Raw genomic sequence first — 23,319 nt, 5'->3', positions numbered from 1 at the left:
TTCCCCCTACACTTGGCTGCTGTGGGAGCCAGCATAGTTTTTGCCAAGGTTCCCTCTCAGTTGCACAGCCACCTAATAAACCCTATGAAGAGGCACCAGGCTGCCACACATGTTGGTACTGCCAGTGGGAGAGGTTCATTCTTGTGGATGTGTGAGCACCCTGATGGGGCTGGGGCAGAGGCACGCTCCTCTGACCTCAACAGTAGGGAGCTGCTAGGACAGAGGCACACTCCTCCATCCCCAGCAGGAGAGAGCTGGCACAGTTGTGGGGACAGGTGCACTCCTCTGGCCCCCGCTGCAGGACTGGCCCTTTGGGGGCTGCTGTGCACCCTAGAGCCAGAAGTCACTATACTCCCAAGAGAGGTGTTAGTAGATGCTGACTTTTTAGTGACAATCCAACATAACTATAGAATTCTGAGAGCCAAAGTAAAAAGTGGAAGCTTGTGAATTTGGGCTTTTCACCAGTTTTGCAAACAATTCTGCAACCACCCCGCCAGGCAGCAGGTCAGACAGGCAATCAGGCTCAGTCATCAGACTCTAATGGCAGGTTTGTGAAGCATGATGAAATTTTAAGTTTTTAATTTTGCTTATAAAAATGGAAGCAAATGTCCAACAATTATTTTGCTGCCAAATATATGCAAAGTGACAGCTAGGTTTTATTCTACAGCCTGGTCATTGTAAATTTTGTCCCTTACTAAAGTCATCTCTTTGTACTTAATGTGCATTGTAAATAGAAGGAGTCAATGAGGACAGATACAGACTTCTCGATTTTTAGGACAAATTACTAGTTTTATTAATTCTGTAGTATTACTACTCAGTGCAACCCATTCTGGCAGCAGTGAAAAGGAGGAAGTCATCTTGTGTCATCTTAGAATCTCAGCCAGAGGAATCAACAGTCACCTAAAACCTTACCAGAACCTGCAGCCTTACCAGAACCTACAGCATTCTCAAGGCCTGTAGCCTGTAATGGCTAGAAAACCCTCTGCCCTCATAAGATTCCTCAGGCTTCCCTCATGCCTGGTCCTCTTCCTCAGAGGTTGTGATGTATCAGCAGTATCTCCGTTATTTTTCACTGAACTTTTGCTGTACTTTACGTATTTCATGATAAGAACATTCTTTTTGGGGTAATAAATACTATAACTGTAGCCAGACAAAGCAACCCAGGGGAGTACCTCACCGCACATTACCTGGCCACCGGCTAACAAACAGGCATGGTATCCTCTGAATTGTTTGCTAATAATTTTCTTTGAAAGGACTTCAAAATTATTTACAGTAGCTTATGTCACTTCTCTCCATCCCCTTACATTATTCTCTGGCCTTCCTGATATAGTCACTGAATTAAGTTTCACATATAGTATTTCTTTTCCTGCTTATAAGATATACTTGATCTTTGTTTCATTTTTAAATTGAATTCCTTGCATTTCAAGACTCCAGGTTGCCTTACATGAGTAAATTCGTTGTCACCTTTCAAATGGTTATATATGCCTTAGTCCAACAACAGTCTTTCCTAATTAAAGCTTCCTGGATCTTAAATCCAGCTCCTTTCTTTGTGTTAATGATTGTTTCTCCTTTGCCTAACCTTGTCCTTCTTCTGTGAGTCATGCTGCAAAGTATGGTAGTTCATTTCTGCCCTTTATTGATTCAGACATACCAATCAAAAACTTGCAAAAATTTTCCCAGTCTTACTTCTTTTTCAATTTATAAAGCTGTGGCCCGAAATAAAGGCTGCTGTACTCATCAAAAATTTGAGCACTGGTGTGTGGGCATTTGGGCTTTAGATCTATTATCAGTTGTGGAAGGTGCAGATCATTATTTGCAAGATGTCCTTGAAAGTCCAAAGACATTACTTCCTACCCACCCCCCACTTTATTGCCTTTGGAGGAAAAAATGTGCTGGTTATATTGGCAGCCTTTTTGTAAAACTAACCATTTGTTAAATTTGGACTCAACTCCAAGATTTCCTTCCTCTTTCAAAGGATTTCTTAGTCTGTTTAGATTTTTTTCTGCAAGGATGAATAGTGTGTTGTCTGTAGTTTGAACTCATGGCAAGCTTGGTTGCTTAAAGTAATCCGTCAAAGGGCAGTGCATGCACATTCAGAGAGTATTATGTCAAACCATGTAAAGCAAAAAACATTCTGTGATATAGTATTATCTCTAGTAGAGCCTGAGACACAGGCCAGAGTCTACTTTTTGATTTTTTTTTTAAATTTATTTTGGCCTTTAAAAAAGCAATCTGCAATATTTTAAAGAGAAAATGTTGCTATCTTCTAATGAGACGCACACTAACTAGAGACACTTTCATGGAAGCTTTATCATCTCATATTGTATTCTGCCGACAGAAGAAATTCAGACTTTCTGCTTGTTTCAAGTAGGTGGAGAGATTGATGATGGAGTTGGATATTTCTTTGATGTAGTCCTGTTTATTTACAAGGAGTTACAAAGTTCTGTTTCCTTGAACATGTGGGAATCAAACTGAAGAAGAGAGTTTCATTGCTCATGATTCCAAGCCCCTCTCAACCAGCACTCACCCCCGAAAGCTCTCTCCATGGGCTATTAATTAGAACTATGTTCCCAATGTTTGTTCTGCTCTCTCTTTGGCTTTCTGCTTCTTTCCTTTGTGTGTTTAGCCAGAGTTTCTCACTACATCTCTCTCATATGGTTGTGCCTCTCCAATACTTTGCCTCTGAATTTATTAGATAATAATCGTACTTTCACCTCTTGTGCCACGTGTCTCACACTCCCTTCTGGAGACTTGCATGTGGCTTTGTTTTGGATGGAGGCCTTTGCATTTTTTTCCAGCTATCTTAAAGGAGTTCAGTTGCTTTTCACATTTATCCTAAGTGAAAGGGAACTGTGAGACTGCAGAGGTCTAGCCATAAGCGGGCCTTTAGCATTATTCTTCCATGCTTTGGAGCAGGAGCTTATTTGGCAGGGAAGTCACCATTATTTCATGGGTGACGTTCCCATTAATATCTGCCTAAATATGCCTGCTATAAGCCTCTGAAAAATTGCAGTTTACAAGTACTCGGTAGAGGCTTGTTAGAGCTTTTCAGTTCTGTTTCCTGAAGATTTTGTTCAGCCGAGAGCTGAGCAGGTCTTAGATGTAATTGCTGCTCCCTGCCACTTAGAGATGGGGCCAGGGAAGGCACCTGTACTGAAAGCTGGGAGTCTGTCTCTCCTGTCCTCAATGTGCTCTAGGATCCAAGAAACATGTAGGAGGAAAGTGCCAATTTCAGATGCAGAGGGGGCAAAAGCTAGACCTGGAGAATGATTGCGGAGGTAGAATAGATTGGTGCAAGAAGGCTTGTGGGGGAGAACTGGGATGAAGCTGATAAAAGGTGACAGAGGAAGACTGGGAATGGGATTTGGGATGGGGGTGGGAGATGGACTAGTTGGACACAGTGACTAGGACTGGGAACCATGGAAGGAAACAAAGGGAGGGGCCTGGGAGTGACACTGGGACTGACTGGATTGGGGGAAGGCAAAAATCTGATGGAGGTCAGAAATCAGGAGCAGAATTGAGAGTTGCTAATCAAAGAGAGCAGACCTGGAGTGGGAGGAGGTCGGGGACAAAATTGATTTTTGACAAGGAGCTGGGGAGGGGGTTAGGGTTTGTTAAATTTGAGGTGGGGGTAACTAGAGATTGGTGGGCTGGGGAGAGACAAATCAGATGAGGAACAGGGAGCAGGACTGCCTGGGCAAAGAGATTGGGGACTGGGTGCTGGAGGAAGGTAAGTGGGAGTGATTGAATGAGAGCTGGAGAGGTATTCTGGAGGGGAAACTAGGGTCAGGATGAGGAGTGGCAAAGACAGAGTTGGGTTGGGACAGGTTGAAGGAGATGGAGCTGAAGGAGTCAGTGTTGGCCATCCTAGAGCATATGCCTGAGAAGAGCTGGAAATGGAATCCAAAATTCCCAAATCTCACTGTTCCTCCACTCCAGCGCTGTGTCTACACTAGCAGATAAATTTGAATTTAATTTAATTCAGTTGGTTGGATTTTTACCATAACTGTCTTCACTGTAAAGACCATTAGCTCGATTTAGGGAGCACTAATCTTGAGCTTACAAAATCGCGGTTTCCTGATGTGTGTAGCGTGAAGCTTGAATTCATAAGTTTGATTAAAGTCCAGTGTGGAACTGCCACGTCTTAAATTTGAATTTATTATCCTCCAGTGGTGTCCTGTATGTAATCCACAATGCCCCTCCCTGCTCTGCTCTAGCCACTGCTTTCCAGTCACAGGAAGACCATGATTTTCAAGCAGGAGCAGCAGGTCTTTAGCTGTGGGCTCATGTTAGTATGAGAGTCTGAGAAATATCTGTTTTGCTTTCTTTCTTGCTTTGCTTGCTATTAGCACTGTGAGTGCATCTGCTCATTCAAATAGCCCCTGCAGGGAGTTCGCAACTTTCTCTGTACACTTGTTTTTGTCTGGCTGCCTGGCGCCAGCCTCTGCCCCGCTGTACCACGTGTCAACAAGGCTGTGCTGGGGGTTGCGCTTGCATAACACGCCAAGAAACTTCTTCTTAGTGGTTTTAAATTTGAGTGCAAACCCCCTTTCCTCCCCCACAGGCACCAGACAGTCTACGTCTTTCCTGTGCTCAGCCACATCATGTGGGTAGCCCCCAACCCAACCCAACAAAAGGACGTGCCTGCTGTTCGGTGCTGACCATGCTGCCAGTTGTGTGTTTTGGACTCCAAGGGCAGGAAAAATATTCAGGGTTTTGCTGCTGCCATGGAAAAGTCTCTCCCAGCAGCTAAGATGCTGGGGGCTTTGCTGCCAACATGGGGAAGTCTCCCCTGGTGATTAAGATACTGGGGGCTTTGCTGCTGCTGTGGGGAAGGACCACCTCAACTGGCTGCCCACTGGACCACCCCCCCCTTTTGCCCCTACCAAGCCTTGTTGCCACCGTGGGGAAGTCTCCCATCGGCAGCTATTGGGCTTGCTGCTGCCAGGGAAAAGTCTCCCCTGGCAGCTAAGATACACAGGGACCTCTGCTGCCGCTAGGTAAATGCCCATAATGGGGATCTGCCACCAGGAAGTCTTATGAGCTGATTCCCTATGAAGTGACTATGTCAACGGGTCCCTCAGCGCTTGCTGCTTTTTTCCTATACTTTTCTATCCTCTTTCTTCTCACGTTAAAAAACAGTTTGGGCCCATGCATTCATTTCAGGGGTCACATGCAGGCAATAATGGGAAGTGGGAAAAGCGGATGGACAGTTGAGGTTAGTTGCTGCGCCCATATTGGCAATGTAATGTGGGGAGAAACCAAAAATTCTTTTTTCCTAGACTTTTCTGTCCTCTTTCTTGTAACTTTCAGGGTCTCTGCATTATTTCCAGGGATCAGCATATTTGCATTTTCCTCATTCCCTTCCTAATCCCTGAAATGTGGAAAGATGACACCAAGACCAGCAAGCATACCCAGAATGCCATGGGGATGAGGGAACTGTGGGATAGCTTCCCACAGTGCACTAGTGCAATAGTCAATGTTAGACAATTTGTGTGTGGCAGCAATGACTCGACTTTGTGAGGAGCACTTGAAGTGAGGATGGTCAAATTTGAACTTATAAATTCCAGAATTAGAAAATCAATATAAATAAATTCAAATTTATCTTGTACTGTACACTCAGCATCAGTTAATGCCTGTGAGACACCCAGGCAAAAAGTGCCCCATTCTGCTGTAGTGCTGGTCCGCATAGAAGATTAACAAACTACTGCTACTGTCATTTACTCAGCTCAAGTGGTAAAGGTTGGTGTGGTTCCAACCTACCTCATGACCCTGCTGCAGCAGAGGGAGGCATCCAGATGTAGATCAGTATAATGCAACATGATGCAATTTCTGGGTTCTCAGTTTGTTTGTTAGAAAAGCTAAAACTGTGCAGAGAAACAACTTAAAAAGAAGATTATTAAGGTGGAAAAGTCAATCATTTGCAAATTAGGAAATGAGATAATTCATGTTCTTCTTCGAGTGGTCCCTGTGGCTGCTCCACAATAGGTGTCGGGCTCGCCCTGGCGCCACAGATCAGAGATTTCCAAGCTGTATCTCATTGGATTGTGCACTCATAGAAACATGCTGGTCCTTCACATGCTTTTGGTCACATGTGCAATCCGGTCCGCGCCAGTTCCTCTCAACCGCCAGCAGCTGCAGACAGACTTCACTTCGGCTCCAACGTCTGAAAAGATAAAATCCTTTATTTGTTTTTACTGGTTGCTCGTTTTTAAGAACTGTTCCTTGAAATCTTTTAGTGTATATAGTTTTAGTAGGAAAAAAAAAGGGGGAAGAAGAAGGAAGAGAGCGGGGGGTTGGGGGGGGGGGGCTCTGCCACCAGACTTTTCTTATCCTTAGCATAGCCTGATTGTTAATGCTTATCTATAGACTGTTGTCTTGGTATCCATTAAGCACCCTCGTTAAGGTTAAGCTACGTGAAGTTATTGAAAAGCACCCAAAAAGCAAAAACAGAAGAAGAAGAAAAAAAAGTCTTTGGCAGGCTTCAAGAAGTACAAGACATGCCGTGAGGCTATACCGGCCTCTGACGGCCACAGCAAATGCATTCACTGTCTGGGCGAGGCCCATGTGCCTCAGAAGTGTCCTCATTACTCTAAACTCACTGCTAGAGCGAGGAAGGACAAAGAAATGAGGCTGAAGATGATTTTATTTGATAAGGCTCTTCAGCCTGAAACAACTGAGCTGACTCCCCCCGAGGGCCCATCAGCACTTCAGAAACGGAAAGTGACTTCTCTGACCTCCTCTGGTCATAAGAGAGAGAAAATGTCTCCTACTCGATCCTTGCCTGTATTATCCACGAGCAGGATGAGTGAGGTACAGAGCCGGAATGCATCTATATGTAAAGGAGACGCAAAGCCCAGGGAACAAGAGGCAGTGCCAGGGTCTCAGACTTCCAAAGATGCAGCGCCAAAGATCCCACAGGCATCTAAGCGGCAGGTGCCGGAGACTGTGGCACCAAGACAAATAACCCTGGTACCGAGACCATCGGAACCAGAGGCTCCAGAATGGGGGCTTGCAGTGCTAAAGACCTCTGGTCATGCGGAACCACTGGCCCAGGCACTGAGCGCGGAACTGGCGATAGCAATACCGGCACCAAAACCTTCAGCACCAGGCATAGCACCATCTGTATCTGCACTAGCCCACCTAATTCACGAACCAAGGAAAACATGTTCTAAGACACGGCACTGAAGGCCCTCCCCGGACTTCTTCATTTTACCATACCCTCTGTGTCCAAGCTCTCCTCCAGAATCATACATACTGGAATGGCCTTTGACACCACCATTGCCCTTCCTTAAGCCATAGTCTCCACTTCTGCAGCCCCCTTCTCCCTGGCTGAGGCACCCATCACTCGACATTTGACAATCGCATCAGCTACATGATACCCCTACAGGGTATCCCCACCTCCCATTTATATCAGCTAGATGGTCTCACTCCTTCCACCATCACAGATACAGGCAACACTCACGTTCCAGATCCTCATTACCAGGCTCATGTCCCTGCCACTATGAACACCTGTACCATCAGGAGGACTATCACTGGCACTGACGTTACTCAAGGTCCAGGGATAGATTTCTGCATCCATGCCCCTCATATAGACAGTCCTCATCTTCTCCTCCAAGGAGGCATCATCTTTCCCCTCCGAGAGGGTCCAGAACCTGTTGTCAATCCCCCCTTGGAACATCTAGGGGAGTGAACACAGGAAGTGTCTGAGGAACAGACAGAGGCATATCACACGGATGCCTCTTTGTCCTCTCCGGATGAGGCAGTCGTCCCAGGAGATATATCCCCTCCAGATGACCTTAGACAGTTTCAGTAACTGTTCAGAAGGGTTGCCCAGTCTCAGGATATGCAGGTGGCAGAAGTACAAGAGAGGCAGCACAAACTCCTCAAAAATCTGAGACCCCCTACGTCATCAAAGATAGCCATCCCGTTGGATGAGGCTATCGCAGAGGCTGCTACAAGCATCTGGCAAACTCCAGCTTCTATTCCGCCAACCAATAAGAGGGCAGACAAAAGTATTTTGTGCCATCAAAGGGAAGGGAGTTTTTATTTAACCACCCCCAACTAAATTCCCTTGTCGTTGAGTCCTCCCAGCAGAGGTCAAAGACACCACAGTACAAATCTACGGTGTCAGACAAGGATGCAAAGAGATTAGATTTATTTGGGTGGAAAGTATATTCATCCTCCACCCGACTGCTGTGTATGACTAACTATATGCTGCACACCTCTCCAATGGTAATTTTGACAATTATACAAAACTAATATCACTCATGGACTATCTCCCAGATGATAAGAAGCCAATCCGAAAGGCTATAGTCCAGGAAGTGTACGCAGCTTCACCTACAGAAGTTCAAATCACACTGGACGTGGTGGACACATCAACGTGTTCCACAGCCACTGCAGTGGTGATGCAACGAGTATCCTGGCTGCAGACATCTGGCATCCCTAAAGAATTACAGATGTTGAGGACCTTCCTTTTGATAGATCAAAACTGTTCGCTAAAACCACAGACGCAGTCCTCCACTCCAGCAAGGACTCGAGAACCACATTAAGAACAGTGGGCATGTACACCCCTCCTTACAGGAGGAAGAGGTATTACCTGTACCAGTGACGCCACACCTACCAACCTCAGCTCCCACAGTACCAATGGGATTATGGGCCGGGGCACCACCAGCATCAAAGACCATCTAGGCAGTGTGCCCAGCAAGGCTGTAACCCTGCACCACAGGCAGACAGGCAGCAAGTTTGACTACTATGTCAAGGACTGCGACACCACACCCATCACTCAGTGCCAATAGTCACCTCATCCCCTGTTTCACCCCTTCTCAAACCATTCTACTGGCAGTGGGAAAGTTTCACCACAGACAAATGGGTACTGGAAATTATTGCTGCAGGATACACCATCCGATTCCGCACACTTCCACCAACAAATCCCCCTACCCAGTCCCTCCTCAGGGACCCCCTCATGAGATCTCGTTAAAACAAGAGGTCGATCCCCTCATCTCCATAGGAGCGGTGGAGAGAGTCCCGGACGAGTTTCAGGGGAAAGGTTTCTGTTCATGTTACTTCCTCACAGAAAAGAGGACGGGGCTGGAGACCAATACTAGACTTACGGGCTCTCAATCGTTACCTCCGCAAGCAGCATTTCCAGATGGTCACTCTTACTTCTATAGTTTCAGCACTGGGTGATGGGGACTGGTTCGCAGCCCTTGACTTACAAGATGTGTACTTCCACATAACTATTCATCCTCACACAGGCGCTTTCTCCATTTCACCCTGGGCACAGAACGTTTCCAGTAGAAAGTTCTGCCATTTGGCCTGTCTTCAGTGCGAGAGTCTTTAGAAAGACACTCTCAGTAGTGTCAGCTTACCTGCATCGTCAAGATTTTTCATCTTCCCGTACCTGGACGACTGCCTCTTAAAAGGCACCTCGTGAATAGATGTGCTACGCGTGATAGACATTACTATAAAGACGTTCCACTCCTTGGGCCTCATTATCAACTTCCAAAAATTGATGACAGAACCTACACAGGACATAGAGTTCATAGGAGTGCGCCTTGATTTCATCATGGCAAGAGTGTATCTACCTACTGTACGTTTTCATGTTATCCAGTCTCCGATACAGGTGCTGGTATGCAGCCCCACAGTGGAAGTATTAACTTGCCTGCAGCTTCTGAGACACATGGCTGCCACTACATGTGTGGTGCAGAATGCCAGGCTGCACTGTCATTGCCTCCAGCACTGGCTGGAGACCACATATGTACGAATGAAACATACCACTCACAAGAAGGTGTCACCCACAGCAGCGGTGCAAAAGTCACTGAGATGGTGGAGGACCCCAAGAATCTGCTGTCAGGGGTCTCCTTTCACCAACCGCAAACCACGGTTTTTCTCACGTCAGATGCTTCCCACATAGGCTGGGGAGCACACATGGGAAACAGATCAGTGCAAGGGCAATGGTCAGTGGTCCAACAGAAGGATGGCAATGCACATAAATATGCTGGAACTAAGGGCAGTGTTCAGTGCATGCAAGCACTTCCTACAATACCTACGACACAGTGTAGTTGGTGTCAACACCGACAACATTTCCACAATGTATTATATCAATCGAAAGAGCGGAGCCAGATCTTGCGCATTACGTGTGGAGGCTGTCCACCTGTGGAACTGGTGCATTGCAAACAACATAATCCTACCAGGCATCAGCAACGTGAAGGCTGACTGGATGAGCAGTTACTTTGCTCTCGATCACGAATGGGAGATCCGTCTGGATCTGCTTCACCATATCTTCAACATATGGGGGTTTCCTCCAATAGACCTGTTTGCAACCTGCAACAACAAGAAATGCTCTCAATTTTATTCCAGAGTGGGCATCAGTCCAGGCTCATTGGGGGATGCTTTCCTTCTGTTGTGCTACAATGTATGTCGTGCTGCCAACCACTCCCCCTCCCGATTGTTCCAGACCTCCTCACACAGAACCAGGAAGGTCTGAGGCACCCTCAACCTCGAACATTACGCCTCAAGGCATGGCTAATCCTTGGCTCTGCACCTTAGAGACTTTATGCTCAGAAAAGGTTAAAGAGGTCCTAGAATGCAGCCGGCGGGCCTCCACCCAGAAGATTTATGTGTACGAGTGGAAATGCTTTACTTCCTGGTGCTTATCCAAGCAATTGAGCCCCCTGGAGGTCCCAGTTCCTACAATTTTGGATTATCTACCGGATCTAAAACAAGGGGGACTCTCCCTACAGTCATTAAAGGTCCACCTGGCAGCTATAGCGTCCTTCTGGCACACAGTAAAAGGGTCAACTCTCTTCACCCATCCTATTACAGCGCGGTTCCTGAAGGGCCTCACGAATTTATACCCTCCTCGGAAGACAATATCACCCTTGTGGAGTTTAAATCTGGTTCTGGACACGCTGTCTAGGCCACCCTTCGAACCCTTAGCCACCATTTCACTTCGCCTACTTACCTTAAAAACAACATTTCTTCTCACTATCACATCTGCTCCTAGAGTAAGTGAGCTGGCTGCGGTAATGGCGACCCTTCCCTATACAACTTTCTTCAAAGATGCGATAATACTACGTTTACATCCCACATTCCTCCCAAAGATCTTCTCGGAGTTCCATGTCAAATGAGCCGATAATTCTACCATCTTTCTATCCTAAGCCACATACCTCGAATAGAGAAGTACGGCTTCATGCACTTGCTGTGAGAAGGGCACTGGCCTTCTATATAGACAGAACCAAACCCTTCCGAAAGATGGATAGACTGCTGGTGTCACTTGCATGCAGATCAAAAAGAGAAGGACTATCCTTGCAAAGAATTTCAAATATTATCACATCCTGTGTAAAGATGCGCTACTCATTACGTAAAACCCCTTTACCAACTCCACCCAAGGCTCAGTCCACCAGAGCAATGGCGGCCTCGACAGCCTTCTCCAGAGGAGTCTCCTTGAAGGACATTTGCAGAGCAGCAATGTGGTCATCCTATGACATGTTCGCCAAGCACTACGCGATTCATCGGCTACTGGGGGAGGATGCACGCTTACCAACAGCAGTCCTCTCGGGGCAAGCTACGCATAATCCGGTACCCACCTCCATATCTTTGGGTCACTGCTTGGTAGCCACCTACTGTGGAGCACCCACAGGGACCACTCGAAGAAGAAAGAGAAGTTACTTGTGTAGTAATGATGGCTCTTCGAGATGTCCCCGTGGGTGCTCCACTACCCACCCATTCCTCCCTCCTTCGGAGTTCTGCTTTGTTTTTCAGAGGCACCCGGAGTGGTCGTTTTGAGGAACTGGCGTGGACCAGATTGCGCACGTGACCAAAAGCATGCAAAGGACTAGCGTGTTTCTACGCATGCGCGATCTGACGAGATACAGCTTAGAAATCTCCAATCTACAGTGCTGGGGCAAGCCCAACGCCTACTGTAGAGCACCCACGGGGACACATCTGGAAGAACCATTGTTACTACACAAGTGAGTAACTTCTCTTTCCTGGTGCAGCCTAAATTTGATATGCTTTTTAAGTAGATAGTCACATTTCTTCTGCAGGACAATGGCCTTATTCTGTGAATATGTTGAGGGCCCGATCGTAGCCAATTTTAGGCCCATAAGATTTGAAAATTGGTAAATTTCACCTTTTCAGATGTTTAAACCTGAAATTTCAGAGTTGTAAGTGTGGGGTCCCAATCCAAAAGATGATCTGTGGGCGGGTGTTGCAAACCTGTCGTGGGGAGGCCTTGAGAGTGCCACCGTCACTTACATGCTGCCTTCAGGCTGGAATATGAAGGCAGCAACCGCAGGAGGTTCCAGGAGGTAGAAGTGGGTCTGATCTCCCCTGTGCTTCTGAGAGCACTGTAATTAGGGGCTCCTCACTGCGGTCCTGATTGGCTTGGAAGAGACAATAAGTGCTCCCCCTGCCCTCAACTCAGCTGCAGGAACCTCAGGATGTTGCCCAATCCCAGAGGCTGCTTCTACACATGCAGGATCTTCCGAAAGATCCATGGAGCATCTACACACGTAAGGTGCTCTTCCGGAAGGAATCCAGAAGAGGGCGCCCCATCCTCCAAATTCCATATTCTGCTGAGGAATTGGGAAGAAGGCCCTCTTCTGGAAGAAGCGGTGTGCCATGGCAGCAGCCAGCCGAAGAGTGGAGGGTGCTCTAGGCGACCCCAGCAGGCCTCTGTGGTCTCCAGGTCCTGCAGCTTTTAAAGCTGCAAGGACCCTGAGGCCCTGTGGCAGGAAGCTGAGAGTGTGAGACAGGTAGCATGTGCAGGGCTGCCAGCCACACTCCCCCAAGGCTCTGTGCGACCCACGGAGCCCAGACCCTGAGAGACAGCTGGCAAGCCAGGACCTCAGCCGGGCTCCCAAACAGAGGGCTCCCTCATGGACTGAGCTAGAGCTCCAGAATCTCTTGGGGCTCTGGCGTGATAACGAGGTCCTCTGAGACACCAGCAAGCACCAGAGGAACGCTCCAGCCTTTGCCTGCCTCACCCAGGGCCCCGCTGCCCATGGCCACCCCTTCCAGACACTTGAGCAAGTGCACTGCAAGGTGAAGGAGCTGCGGCAGGGGTGTATGCAGGCCCAGGACAGCACCCACAGATCTGGCTGTGCCCCAACCACTACCCCTTCTGCAAAGAGCTGCAGGACCTCCTGGCAATGGACGACACCTCACCACCCTGGGTCACAGTGGGGATGGCTGCACATGAGCCCCCTGCCGCACCGGAGCAGGGCCCTGCCACGGTTGATGTCCCATTTGGTGGGAAGTCCTTGGACGGAACCCTTGTCATTGTTCTGCCGTCCACCACCAGCAGCCAGGCCCCCTCCAGTCAGGTGTCACCGGACGTGTACGAGGCCACCTCAGGTAAGTGCACACCATGACAAAGCCTGGAGGGGAGGGGCACACCCGGGCCCCAACACCGGGCCCCTATGGCCCAACCCTTGTCAGGGCCCAGGGCACACCCATGCCTGCAGGCGGCATCTGGCTCCCTCCCCCATGGAGCACCCCCGAGTGTGCCAAGGGCCCCTCAGGCAGCACAGCTGTGCCCAGACCCCCCATGGCTGAGCCCTGCCAGCCCACAGGCCTGTTGCCAGGGTGGGCCACCACAGACAGTGCCCCAGTCCCGGCACCATGCCCCAGGGGCCAGCGTGGTGAGTGCATGCAGGCCTGCATGGCAGCATCCCCTGGTATACGGCCTTCCCATTAGTCTGGGGAGGGGGGCAACCACCCAGGGGAGCCAGGGCCATGCCCCCTAGGGTCCAGGTGTGGCACTGACTTCCACACCCCACCCTCTTTCTCTTACAATGGCACCATCCGAGGGCTGGGGGAGCCGGATGAGGAGACCAGGGCCTGCCAGCCCTGTCCAGGCTGGAGAACCCAGCAGCCCAACAGCACTGTGGCCACAGGTGTGCTGGACCAGGTGCTGGGACCACAAGGACGAGGTTGTAGCCTACACCGCAGCCCTCTGCCCAGAACGCCCTTGCCGAGAGGCAGCTGGCCCTTGATGAGGCCGAGCTGCGGTTGGAGGTGGGACATGGGGGGGAGGTGGTGGGGTTGCTCCGCACGGTGTGCGGGGCCCTTGTGAACCATCCTCCAGTCCTCCCCCGCTGTCCCCCCAGCTGCCCCACCACCATCTCCCCCACTGGTCCCTCGGCTGCTCCTGTGCCCCCAGCCCTTGACCTACCCATGGGCTGTGACCCATCCTCCCCCAGCCAGCCCCTGTGCTGAGGCTGGGCCAAGTTCAGACCAGCCTTGCCTGCCAGAGCTCCTGGCCCCATCAGTACCCCACAGGCACTGGGGCTTGCAACCCTCCACCCTGTCCCTTGACTAGGGCCCCCACCATCCCTGTCCCAGGCCCTGTCCAAGTTGAAATGCCCCTGCTCCCTTACCCCCATGTATATAGTTTAGTCAGTGCCCCATGGCTAAACTAAACATTAACAGATGTTAGTTTTATTATTTCCTAGTTACTATTTACATTGTTTTCTACTGTTCTATGTTGTGGATTAAATACATATTTATGTTTTGCACACCCTCCCCCCCAGTGTCCCTGATTATTGTGGGAGAAGGTAGGAGGGGTTGGGGGTGTGCGCGTGGGTGCGTGTGTAAGGGGACATGTGGGGAAGGGTGGGGGTTAGTTGTCCCTGGGTGAATGCTTCCCAGAGTGCCTCACAGATCTGGAGCCCATCACGGTCAAGCCACATGTCGAGGGCCGCAGCGGGGTGCTTGTACCTGGGGGCCGGCTGCACTGTCCAGCTCTGGGGCAGGTTTCCTTCACATTCTGCGATGAGGAAGTGGTGTGCACAGCAGGCAGCCACAACCTGCGGGACATTCTTCACCCCCACATCAAGGCATGTGAGGAGACACCTGAACTGCGCCTTCAGATGGCCGAAGGTGCACTCAATTGGATACCAGGACCATGTGAGCCAGGCATTGAACAGCTCCTGGGAGGGTGTGAGGTGACCCACGTAGGGCCACATCAACAAGGGCTGGGGTGGGTAGGCCGGGTTGCCCACGAGGCAGAGGGCATTGCAACTTCTCTGGTGAAACTCTCCCACCAGGGCACAAATGTCCCGGCCTCCATCCTGTGGAACAGGGTGGAGTTCCACAGGATCTGCACATCATGTGCCCTTCCTGGCCAGCCGATGTAAATGTCCGTGAACCTCCCTCAGGCATCCACCACTTCCTGGAACACGACCAAGTGGTACCCCTTGCTGTTGACGTATTGGCCACCGCTGTGGCCCAGGGCCCTGATGGGGATACGTGTCCTATCGATTGCTCCGAAGCACTGGGGGAACCTGAGCACAGCGAAGCCCTCGATGAGTGCATCCAGGTCCCCGACACACACCCGCTGCCGCACCAGCACATGGTCGTTGGCCCTCATGACCTGCGGGGAATGGGAGCATGCGTACTCATGGGCATACACGGGGGTCCCTGTCCCCTTCCCCTTCCACCCCCTTCCTCCCTACCAGGCTTCCCCTGCTGGGGGACCCCTCCAGCAGCAGGCATGTGGTATCCCCCCGGGCTATGCCTGCCCATCCCCCTCCCACTCGGGCTCCCAGGGTTCCCCAAGCCTACCAGCCCCCTCCCTCCCTCTGGTGGAGCAGGGCCCGGGGCAGGGCTTACCTGTAGGACGATGGCCCCGACGGTGGATGTGCCCACCCCGAACTGCTGCCCAGTGGACCAGTAACTGTCCAGGTGGCCAGTTTCTAGAAGGCAATGGTCATGCACCTCTCTGGGGAGAGGGCCAGCCTCATCCAGGTATCCTGGTGTCAGAGCATGGGGACGAGCCAGCTGCAGATCTCCAGGAAGGTCTCCGACTTCATCTGAAGGTTCTGCAGCTAGTGGACATTATTCCACTCCCCCATGATGACCCTGTCCCACCAGTCCATGTTGGTGGCATAAGTCCAGAGGCACTGGATGGTCCGGCAGGGGTGGTGGGGGTTCAGGACCCAGGGGCCTGGGCCTTCATCTCCACAGGAGGCCAAGGAGGGTGGCCAGGAGGAGGGCTAGCCTGCAGGTAAGGCCAAGCCTGCTGGCCTGCAGCTGCTGGGGGTCCATGCCCCCTGGTCAACCTGCGCTGGACAGGGACCTGGGTCTGTCTTGCTGCACACAGATGTGGCAGGCCTCAGCATCTTGTGCAGGAAGGGCCTGTTTGGTGGCCAGCGGCCCTGGAAGGGTTCCCTGGCCATATGACATTGTCCATGCCTTTCCCTGCCCTGTTCTTTCAGAAGAGCACCAGTGTATGCGTGGATGTGCTCTTCTGGAAGAAGGGGTGGCTCTTTCAGGGGACCGTTCAGCATGTCGATGCACTCTTCCGGAAGATGATCCTTCGGAAAACATCTTCTGGAGGATCATCTTCCAGAACAAGTGGCATGTGTACTAAAGGCCAGAGAGTGTCCTGCAGCAGAGGGAGGCTTCCAGAGGTGGATCTGTCTGGTCTCTTCTCACCTCCCAACTGCTATGTAGGAGATGGACAAGTCCAGTCCCTCCCATGCTCAATCAGCATTAGGAAGCCCTCTTTGTTTTTGGTGCTTCCAGCAGCACAGGGAAGATACAATCCAACTCCATGAGTCTTCTCCAGCTTCAGGGTCCTCAGGCTGCTGCCCTGTCCCCCACAGTGTCCTGATGCAGAGGGAGGCACCCATAGGTGGTTCTGATCTGGTCCCACCCTCCAACTGCCAGAGCAGTTTGCTGGGGAGGGACAAGTGCTCTCCTTCCCCTGATCAGTCAGAGCTAGAAAGCACCTTTGAGGGGGTGCTCTTAGGAGCAAGGAGACATCAGATTTCATGGGAAAGTGCTATTTCACAGTTTGTGACGCATTTTTCAAGGTTGTGAAATTGGTGGGGCCCCTACAGGTGGTGGACTTGCTCTGGGAATGAGTCAGAATTGTGCAGTAAGGGACATTTGCCTGTCAGACTTCTGCTTCATTTGTTGTAGAAGTTGTATTTAATGAGACAGAAAATTGGAGGAGGAGGAAGGATGATCTTGTCATTAAGGCTGTTGAATGTTGCTCTGGAAGATTAAATTCTATCCCTGACTCTCTCACGAAGTTCCTGCGTGATTCGAGGCTAGTCATTGAAACCAGTTATGTGTTCCTCACTTTCTGAGTACCTGATCTGAGGCAGTGGTGTCTGATTTACAGATTGCTGAGCACTCACTGGTGCAAATGAAATCAATTGGAGATGTGCTTTCAACATATGCAGCATTACCTAGTGTTTTTTATGGTCCTAGGGAGCTCAGATTGGAAACCCAAAATTAGTAGATACTTTTGGCCTTAATCTGTGTTCCTCAGTTTTCCATCTGTAAAATGGGAATGATAATGTCTCCTGACCTTATGAGAGTGCTGTGAAATAAATTAATGTTGGTAAATTATGATGATGATGTGCACTCTGGAAAAGTCCATGAGGAAATTAAGAATTCTGTCTTTGGAGTGGGGCTTGAATAGAGTGCAGTAAATACAGCATGGGTCCACACGCTGAACAGCGAAGAGATGGGAAATAATGAAAAGGTAATTTTTGCTGAGCCGCGTCCACTCTGTATTGAACGAGATGGTCCTATATAAACCATTGTGCTCGTGCAATGTAATTAAAGACGGTCAAAAAGCTTGTGCAGAGATGTGTCTAGATTGCCAAGCACTGTGAGAAAAAGCTATGCAAATTGTTCAATGTGTTTGAATAGCTCCTGCTGACAGTTCTGTCAGGAGAGAGCTTCCCTGCATTTGGCCCATCCACACATGACCAAATGTTGGGAAGACCCTTTCTGCTGACACATCTCTTCTTCCTCATGGAACAAGGATGACTGGGATGTTGGCAGAAGGCTCGTGGAGTGGCAGAATTCTGTCAGGAGACCTCTGGGCGCCTGACAGAAGCCTGGAATCTAGGCATAGCCTAAGTCTCACGGACAACCTTAATTCAGACATTTCCTAACTTTTGAGTGCTTGACTTTGAAACTGTTCTCATAACTCTTTGTGTGTGTGTGTGTGTGTGAGAGAGAGAGAGAGAGAGAGAGAGAGAGAGAGAGAAACCTTCAGCTTAAATATAGTAGGAATGTAAGCCATAAACACATACTTTTGACAATAACTGTAAGGAAGTTCTGAGATCAACCAACTAAAGGAGGAACATCCACGTTACAGTAATACTAATTCGTCCTTCATTCACCCCTTCTTGCTTGTATGGTCACTGGGTACTGGAAAAATATGTGATCTTAACTATTGCAAAGACTAGGGCAACCATATTTCCTTGTCCCAAGTACGGGACAGGGAGATACACGGGGGAGGGGCAGCTCCTCCAAGCCCCAGGGAGTGGAGAAGGAGGCGACAGCCACTGGAGCTCTCTGGGAGCCCTGGGAAGTGGCAGCCCACGGTGATCCCTGGCAGCCCCGGGCGATCCCCAGGAGCTCCAGGAAGTGGCAGCTGCTGGCCCTCCCCCAGAGCCTTGGGGAAGCGGCAGCTGCCCATGCTCCCCCTGCTTCCTGTGGTGGTTGGGGGGGAATGGCTCAAATACAGGACAATTTGTCCCTTTCCTAAAATAAGTTGGGATGCCTTTTTGGCATTCCAAACACGGGACTGTCCCACCCAATATGGGACAGATGGTCACCTTTGCAAAGTCTTATGTCCTCCCATGCAACGGTGAATTAAGGACTGAGGCAGCCTTTGTGCTGCATTCCCTAGTCTTTGGGATTTAGTCCATTATTTTTCAATTTTTAGAAAAGTTTGATTTAATGTTAGATTTTTTTTCCCTGCCAGCCTATATTTAGGAGATGCTGCTGCAATGGAAGATAGGTTTCTAACAGCCTTACTGCACCAGTACGCAACGGCAATATTAAGTTTGGTTGCTCTGGAAAAATGCTGGAAGCTCCCTCAGCTGTATTAGGAGGATTCTGGAAAAAGAGAATGACTTCACAACTGGGATAGCATCATTCCCAGTGCATACGGCTAAAATGTTGGTGGGACTTGAATGCATAGTAGTTGCCTCATCCTTCACTGTGAAAGTCAACTGGAGTTTTTCTGTTAACTTGACTAGATGATCAAGCCTACACTGAGTAGGGAATAGAAATTCAATAAGTAGAGTACTAGTTCTTCAATGTGTGGCCTGTTATCCAGCCTAATACCTATGAGCCAAATTCATGCCCTCAGTATTGTTCCCTATAAAAATGCTGCAGTAATTGTCATTTCAAATCACGCCAATCATCTTTTAAGACCTTTGGGCTGAGACATAATTCACCAGTGGAGTTGTTTTGGGATCTGGCTGGTGAAGTTTGAGAAAAATACCAGAAATAAGTGAAAAACTTAAACTTATCTATGCAACTTTTTTCATCTTTAATAAGGATCTTCATAAAACCTTTTTTTTTTCCATTTCCTCCAGAGTTAAAGCTGCTATGTGGAGCTGACATTCTGAAGACATTTAGTACACCTAATCTCTGGAAAGACGAACATATACAAGAAATAGTAGAAAAGTTTGGTTTGGTTTGTATTAGCCGTGCTAGGTCTGACCCTGTTCAGTACATCAGTGAATCAAAACTTCTAACTCAATTCCAGCACAATATCCACTTGGTCACAGAATGGATTCAGAATGAAATCAGTGCCACACGTATACGACACGCCTTATGCAAAGGCCTAAGTGTGAAGTATCTCATTCCAGATTCTGTCATTTCCTATATTAAACACCATAATATCTACACAGAAGAGAGTGAGAGAGGAAAATAGACGGGATTTAACTTCAGCTTCTGAAACTACACCACACAATTGGTGATTGATGTCATGGGGGGAAGACAATGGCATATACTTTTGGAAAATCCCTGAAAAAGCCCACAATATTTATGTATGGAAGAAAGCAAAGTGTGTTTTGGGGAGTTTGAAGCTAGCTGTGCTTCTGAAAGCTTGCAGCAGAATTCAAACAAGTTTTTGTTACTGATTCTGTACCGAGTCCATGCTTTCCTAAGCTGTTATATACAAAGGGCTGTTAGTTTTAGGATCTCCACTAGGAGTTAATTAAAGAGCAAACTAATAGCTAACATCTTACATTTCTTCTGTTTTTAACACAAATATTAAAATGTTTAATAATTGTTGAAGGATTCTTGTGGTGACTTAAATGACCTCAGTGGCTTTAATGAGTGCTTGTACTGTACTTTTGTAACACCAAGAACTTTTTCAATTTGAATGTGTTGGTGGTTTGCAGGCAGTAAGAATAAAATTATATCATATTTCTTGCTAAGGAATAGTTTCAATAAACTGCAAAAATATATAGTTGTTGCCACATTTCTACTTTACAAGATCCTGAAACAAAAATGATTGCTTTTTTTTTATTTAATACCATTCAGTTTTGTGTGTATATATGTTCATAAATCAGAAATACAGCTCTGACCCAGGAAGGTACTTATGCATGTCTCATTAATTTCAACTCCTAATGAAAAGTTGAAAGAGGGGTCGTTCCTTTTCCTGAGTCCAGTACATGCTTGTCCAGTCCCCTAATATAATTTAGAGTAGCTGGCTGTCAAAACCTGAAGCTATTGTTATGGCTGCTGAATTACAAGGGAGTCCAGCCATGACCGCTATGTCAATACCAAGCAGCGCTGGAGTTTCTGGTCTCTCCTTGCATTCAGGTGAGAATATCCAAACAACCCACTTCATTCTACTGTCTTTGTTCCCTTCTTGTGCTTCAGGAATAGCCCCCAGGGATGTCCCAGCAATTCTGAAGCCTAGTAATGCCAGCCAATATTTTGAAAGATTTTGTTAATAATTTATAGGGAGTGGTGAAATTTATCTACCATTTTCCCCTCAAGTAATCTCTGAGTTTTCCCAACTCAGCAATTTCTGGATGGCCTATATAAAAATCATACAAATTCAGTACGATTATTCACACCTCATGCTCTTTTGGTGTTGTGGGATTAATTTTAACAATGAGAAAGTGTTTTGCATTGGCTTTCGGAGCACACACATGCTGCATTCTGCTTTGTGTGTAATGCTTAGAAGTTTGCAATAAAAGAAGATATTTTCCAAAAATGCATTTTTTGTGTGTCTGAGAAGGCCTAAGTCAACCATGTCTTCTGGATTTCTGGACAGCACATAGTTGAGAAAAGAATAAAAGAAAAAGAAATGTTGCATCAGCTAGCTGATATTGTTGGTCATAAAATGTGTTTGGATTGTCAGGTGGCTATGTTTGGAATGGCAGCAAAATTTGGTGTTTCAGACACAATTACAGAACTTTATATACTAGCTGAATATTATGTTGATGGGCATGTTGTTTACTAATAAGTAAATCTGATGTAATTTGAAAGGGATATGTTTTTACCCAAAACAGTGGGTTATTGCATGGCAACTTTTTAAAGACACAGTAATAGAGGCTCACCTTTAATGTGTACCCCAAGTTTTAAAAAATAGAGAACCAGAAAAGTGTCATCGTGGCCAAACAACAAGGTAAAAGAAGCAGTGAAAGATGAAAAGTCATCTTTTCAAAAGTGGGAGTTAAATCTTAGTGAGGAAAACAGAAAGGTGCATACACTCTGGCAAATGAATGTAAAAATGTAGTTAGGAAGGCCAAAAAAGAATTTACAGTGAAGCTACAGACGCCAAAAGTAATAGCATTTTTTAAGTACATCAGAATCAAGAAGCCAGCTGAAAAAAACAGCAGTGGCCACTGGAGGATCAATGATAAGGGCATTACAGAGAAACTAAATGAATTCCTTGCATTGGTTTTCATGATGAGAATGTGAGGGAAATTCCCAAACCTGAGCCATTCTTTCTAGGTGACAAATCTGAGGAACCGACTGAGCTTTCATTATAGGAGGTTTTGGAACAAATTAATTAAGTAAATGGTAGTAAGTCACCAGGGTCAGATGGTATTCACTCACAAGTTCTGAAGGAACTCAAATGTGAAATTGCAGAACTACTAACTGTCCTTTAGATCAGTTCACTATCAAATGGCTGGAGGATAACGTGAAACCAGTTTTTAAAAAAGGCTCCAGAGGTAATGCTGGCAATTACAGGCCAGTAAGCCTGACTCAGTACCAGGCAAACTGGTTGAAATGATAATGAAGGACCAAACACATCTACGTTTCAGACACATCACCGAACATAATTTGTTGGGGGAAGAGTCAACATAGATTTTTGTAAAGAGAAATCATGCCTAACCAATCTACTAGAATTCTTTGAGTCAGTCAACAAATGTGGACAAGGAAGATCCAGTGGATATAGTGTACTTATATTTTCAGAAAGCATTTGACAAGATCCCTCACTAAAGGCTTTTATGCAAAACAGGCTGTCGTGGAACAAGAGGGAAGATTTTCCTATGTATTGATAACTGGGTAAATGATAGGAAACAAAGGATAGGAATAAATGGTCGGTTTTTAGAATGGAGATAAAGAAATGTTGATGTTCCCCAGGACTGTGTCCCCGAGTCTTATTCAACATGCTGAAAAATGATCTAGAGAAGGGGGTAAAATGGAGAGGAGTCAAAATTTGCAAATAGTGCAAAACTATTCAGGATAGTTAAGTTACATGCATACTGCAATGAACTATAAAATAATCCAAAAAAAAATCTGGCTTAATTTCATCTGCCATTTTGTTGGCCAGCATTGGTAAACGCAAAGTAATGTACATTAGAAAACATAATCCCAACTATATAAGGATGAGTCCTAAATTGTTACCATTCACTGAAAATATCCACTTGATGTGAGGAAGCAGTCAAAAAAGCTAACAATCATTAAGAAATGAATAAATAATAAGGCAAAAAATATATTGCTGCTGTAGAACCCCTCGTACGTGCACATTTTGAATACTGTTTGCAGATATGGTCACCCCATATCAAAAAAGGTGTATTGGAATCGGGAAAGGTTCAGAAAAGGGCAACAGAAATTATTAGGGGTACAAAACACATGCCATATGAGAAAAAGTTAATAAGACAGGGCTTTTCAGCTTGGAAAAGAGACAACTAAGGGCATTATAACAGAGGTCTATAAAATCACGACTGCTGTGTAGAGAAAGTAAATATGAATGTTATTTACTACTCCTAAGGACACAAGAACTAGGGGTCATGAAATGAGATTTATAAGCAGCATGTATAAAACAATCAAAAGGAAGTATTTTTTCCACACAATGCACAGTCAACCTGTGGAACTGCTCGCCACAGGATGTTGTGAAGGCCAATGCTATAATATCATTCAAAAAGAGCTAGAGAAGTACATGGAGCATATGTCCCTCAATAGCTATTAGCTAAGATGTGAAGAGATGGTGTCAATAGCCTCTGTTTGCCAGAAGCTGGGGATGGATCACGTGTTGATTACATGTTCTGTTCATTCTCTCTGGGACACCTGGCATACTGGGCT

At 47.4% G+C, this 23,319-nt stretch overlaps 1 protein-coding gene across 9 annotated transcripts in view; it reads left to right on the top strand.

The window, feature by feature from the left end:
* NMNAT3 (nicotinamide nucleotide adenylyltransferase 3) overlaps nt 1–20,210 on the top strand; it is a 62,546-nt gene extending 42,336 nt beyond the window's left edge. For all 9 annotated transcript variants that reach the window (XM_075004650.1, XM_075004647.1, XM_075004645.1 and 6 more), the window contains one exon: nt 19,362–20,210. In XM_075004650.1, the coding sequence (XP_074860751.1) occupies nt 19,362–19,702 (341 nt within the window). In that variant the 3' untranslated portion in view covers nt 19,703–20,210. The remainder of the gene's footprint in view (nt 1–19,361) is intronic.
* Nucleotides 20,211–23,319: the final 3,109 nt, after the last annotated feature.

Source organism: Carettochelys insculpta, chromosome 10 (genome assembly GCF_033958435.1).
Source record: "Carettochelys insculpta isolate YL-2023 chromosome 10, ASM3395843v1, whole genome shotgun sequence".
NCBI lineage: Eukaryota > Metazoa > Chordata > Testudines > Carettochelyidae > Carettochelys > Carettochelys insculpta.
The sequence above is the reverse complement of the archived record's forward strand: the minus strand, read 5'-3'. Positions and strand labels throughout refer to the sequence as shown.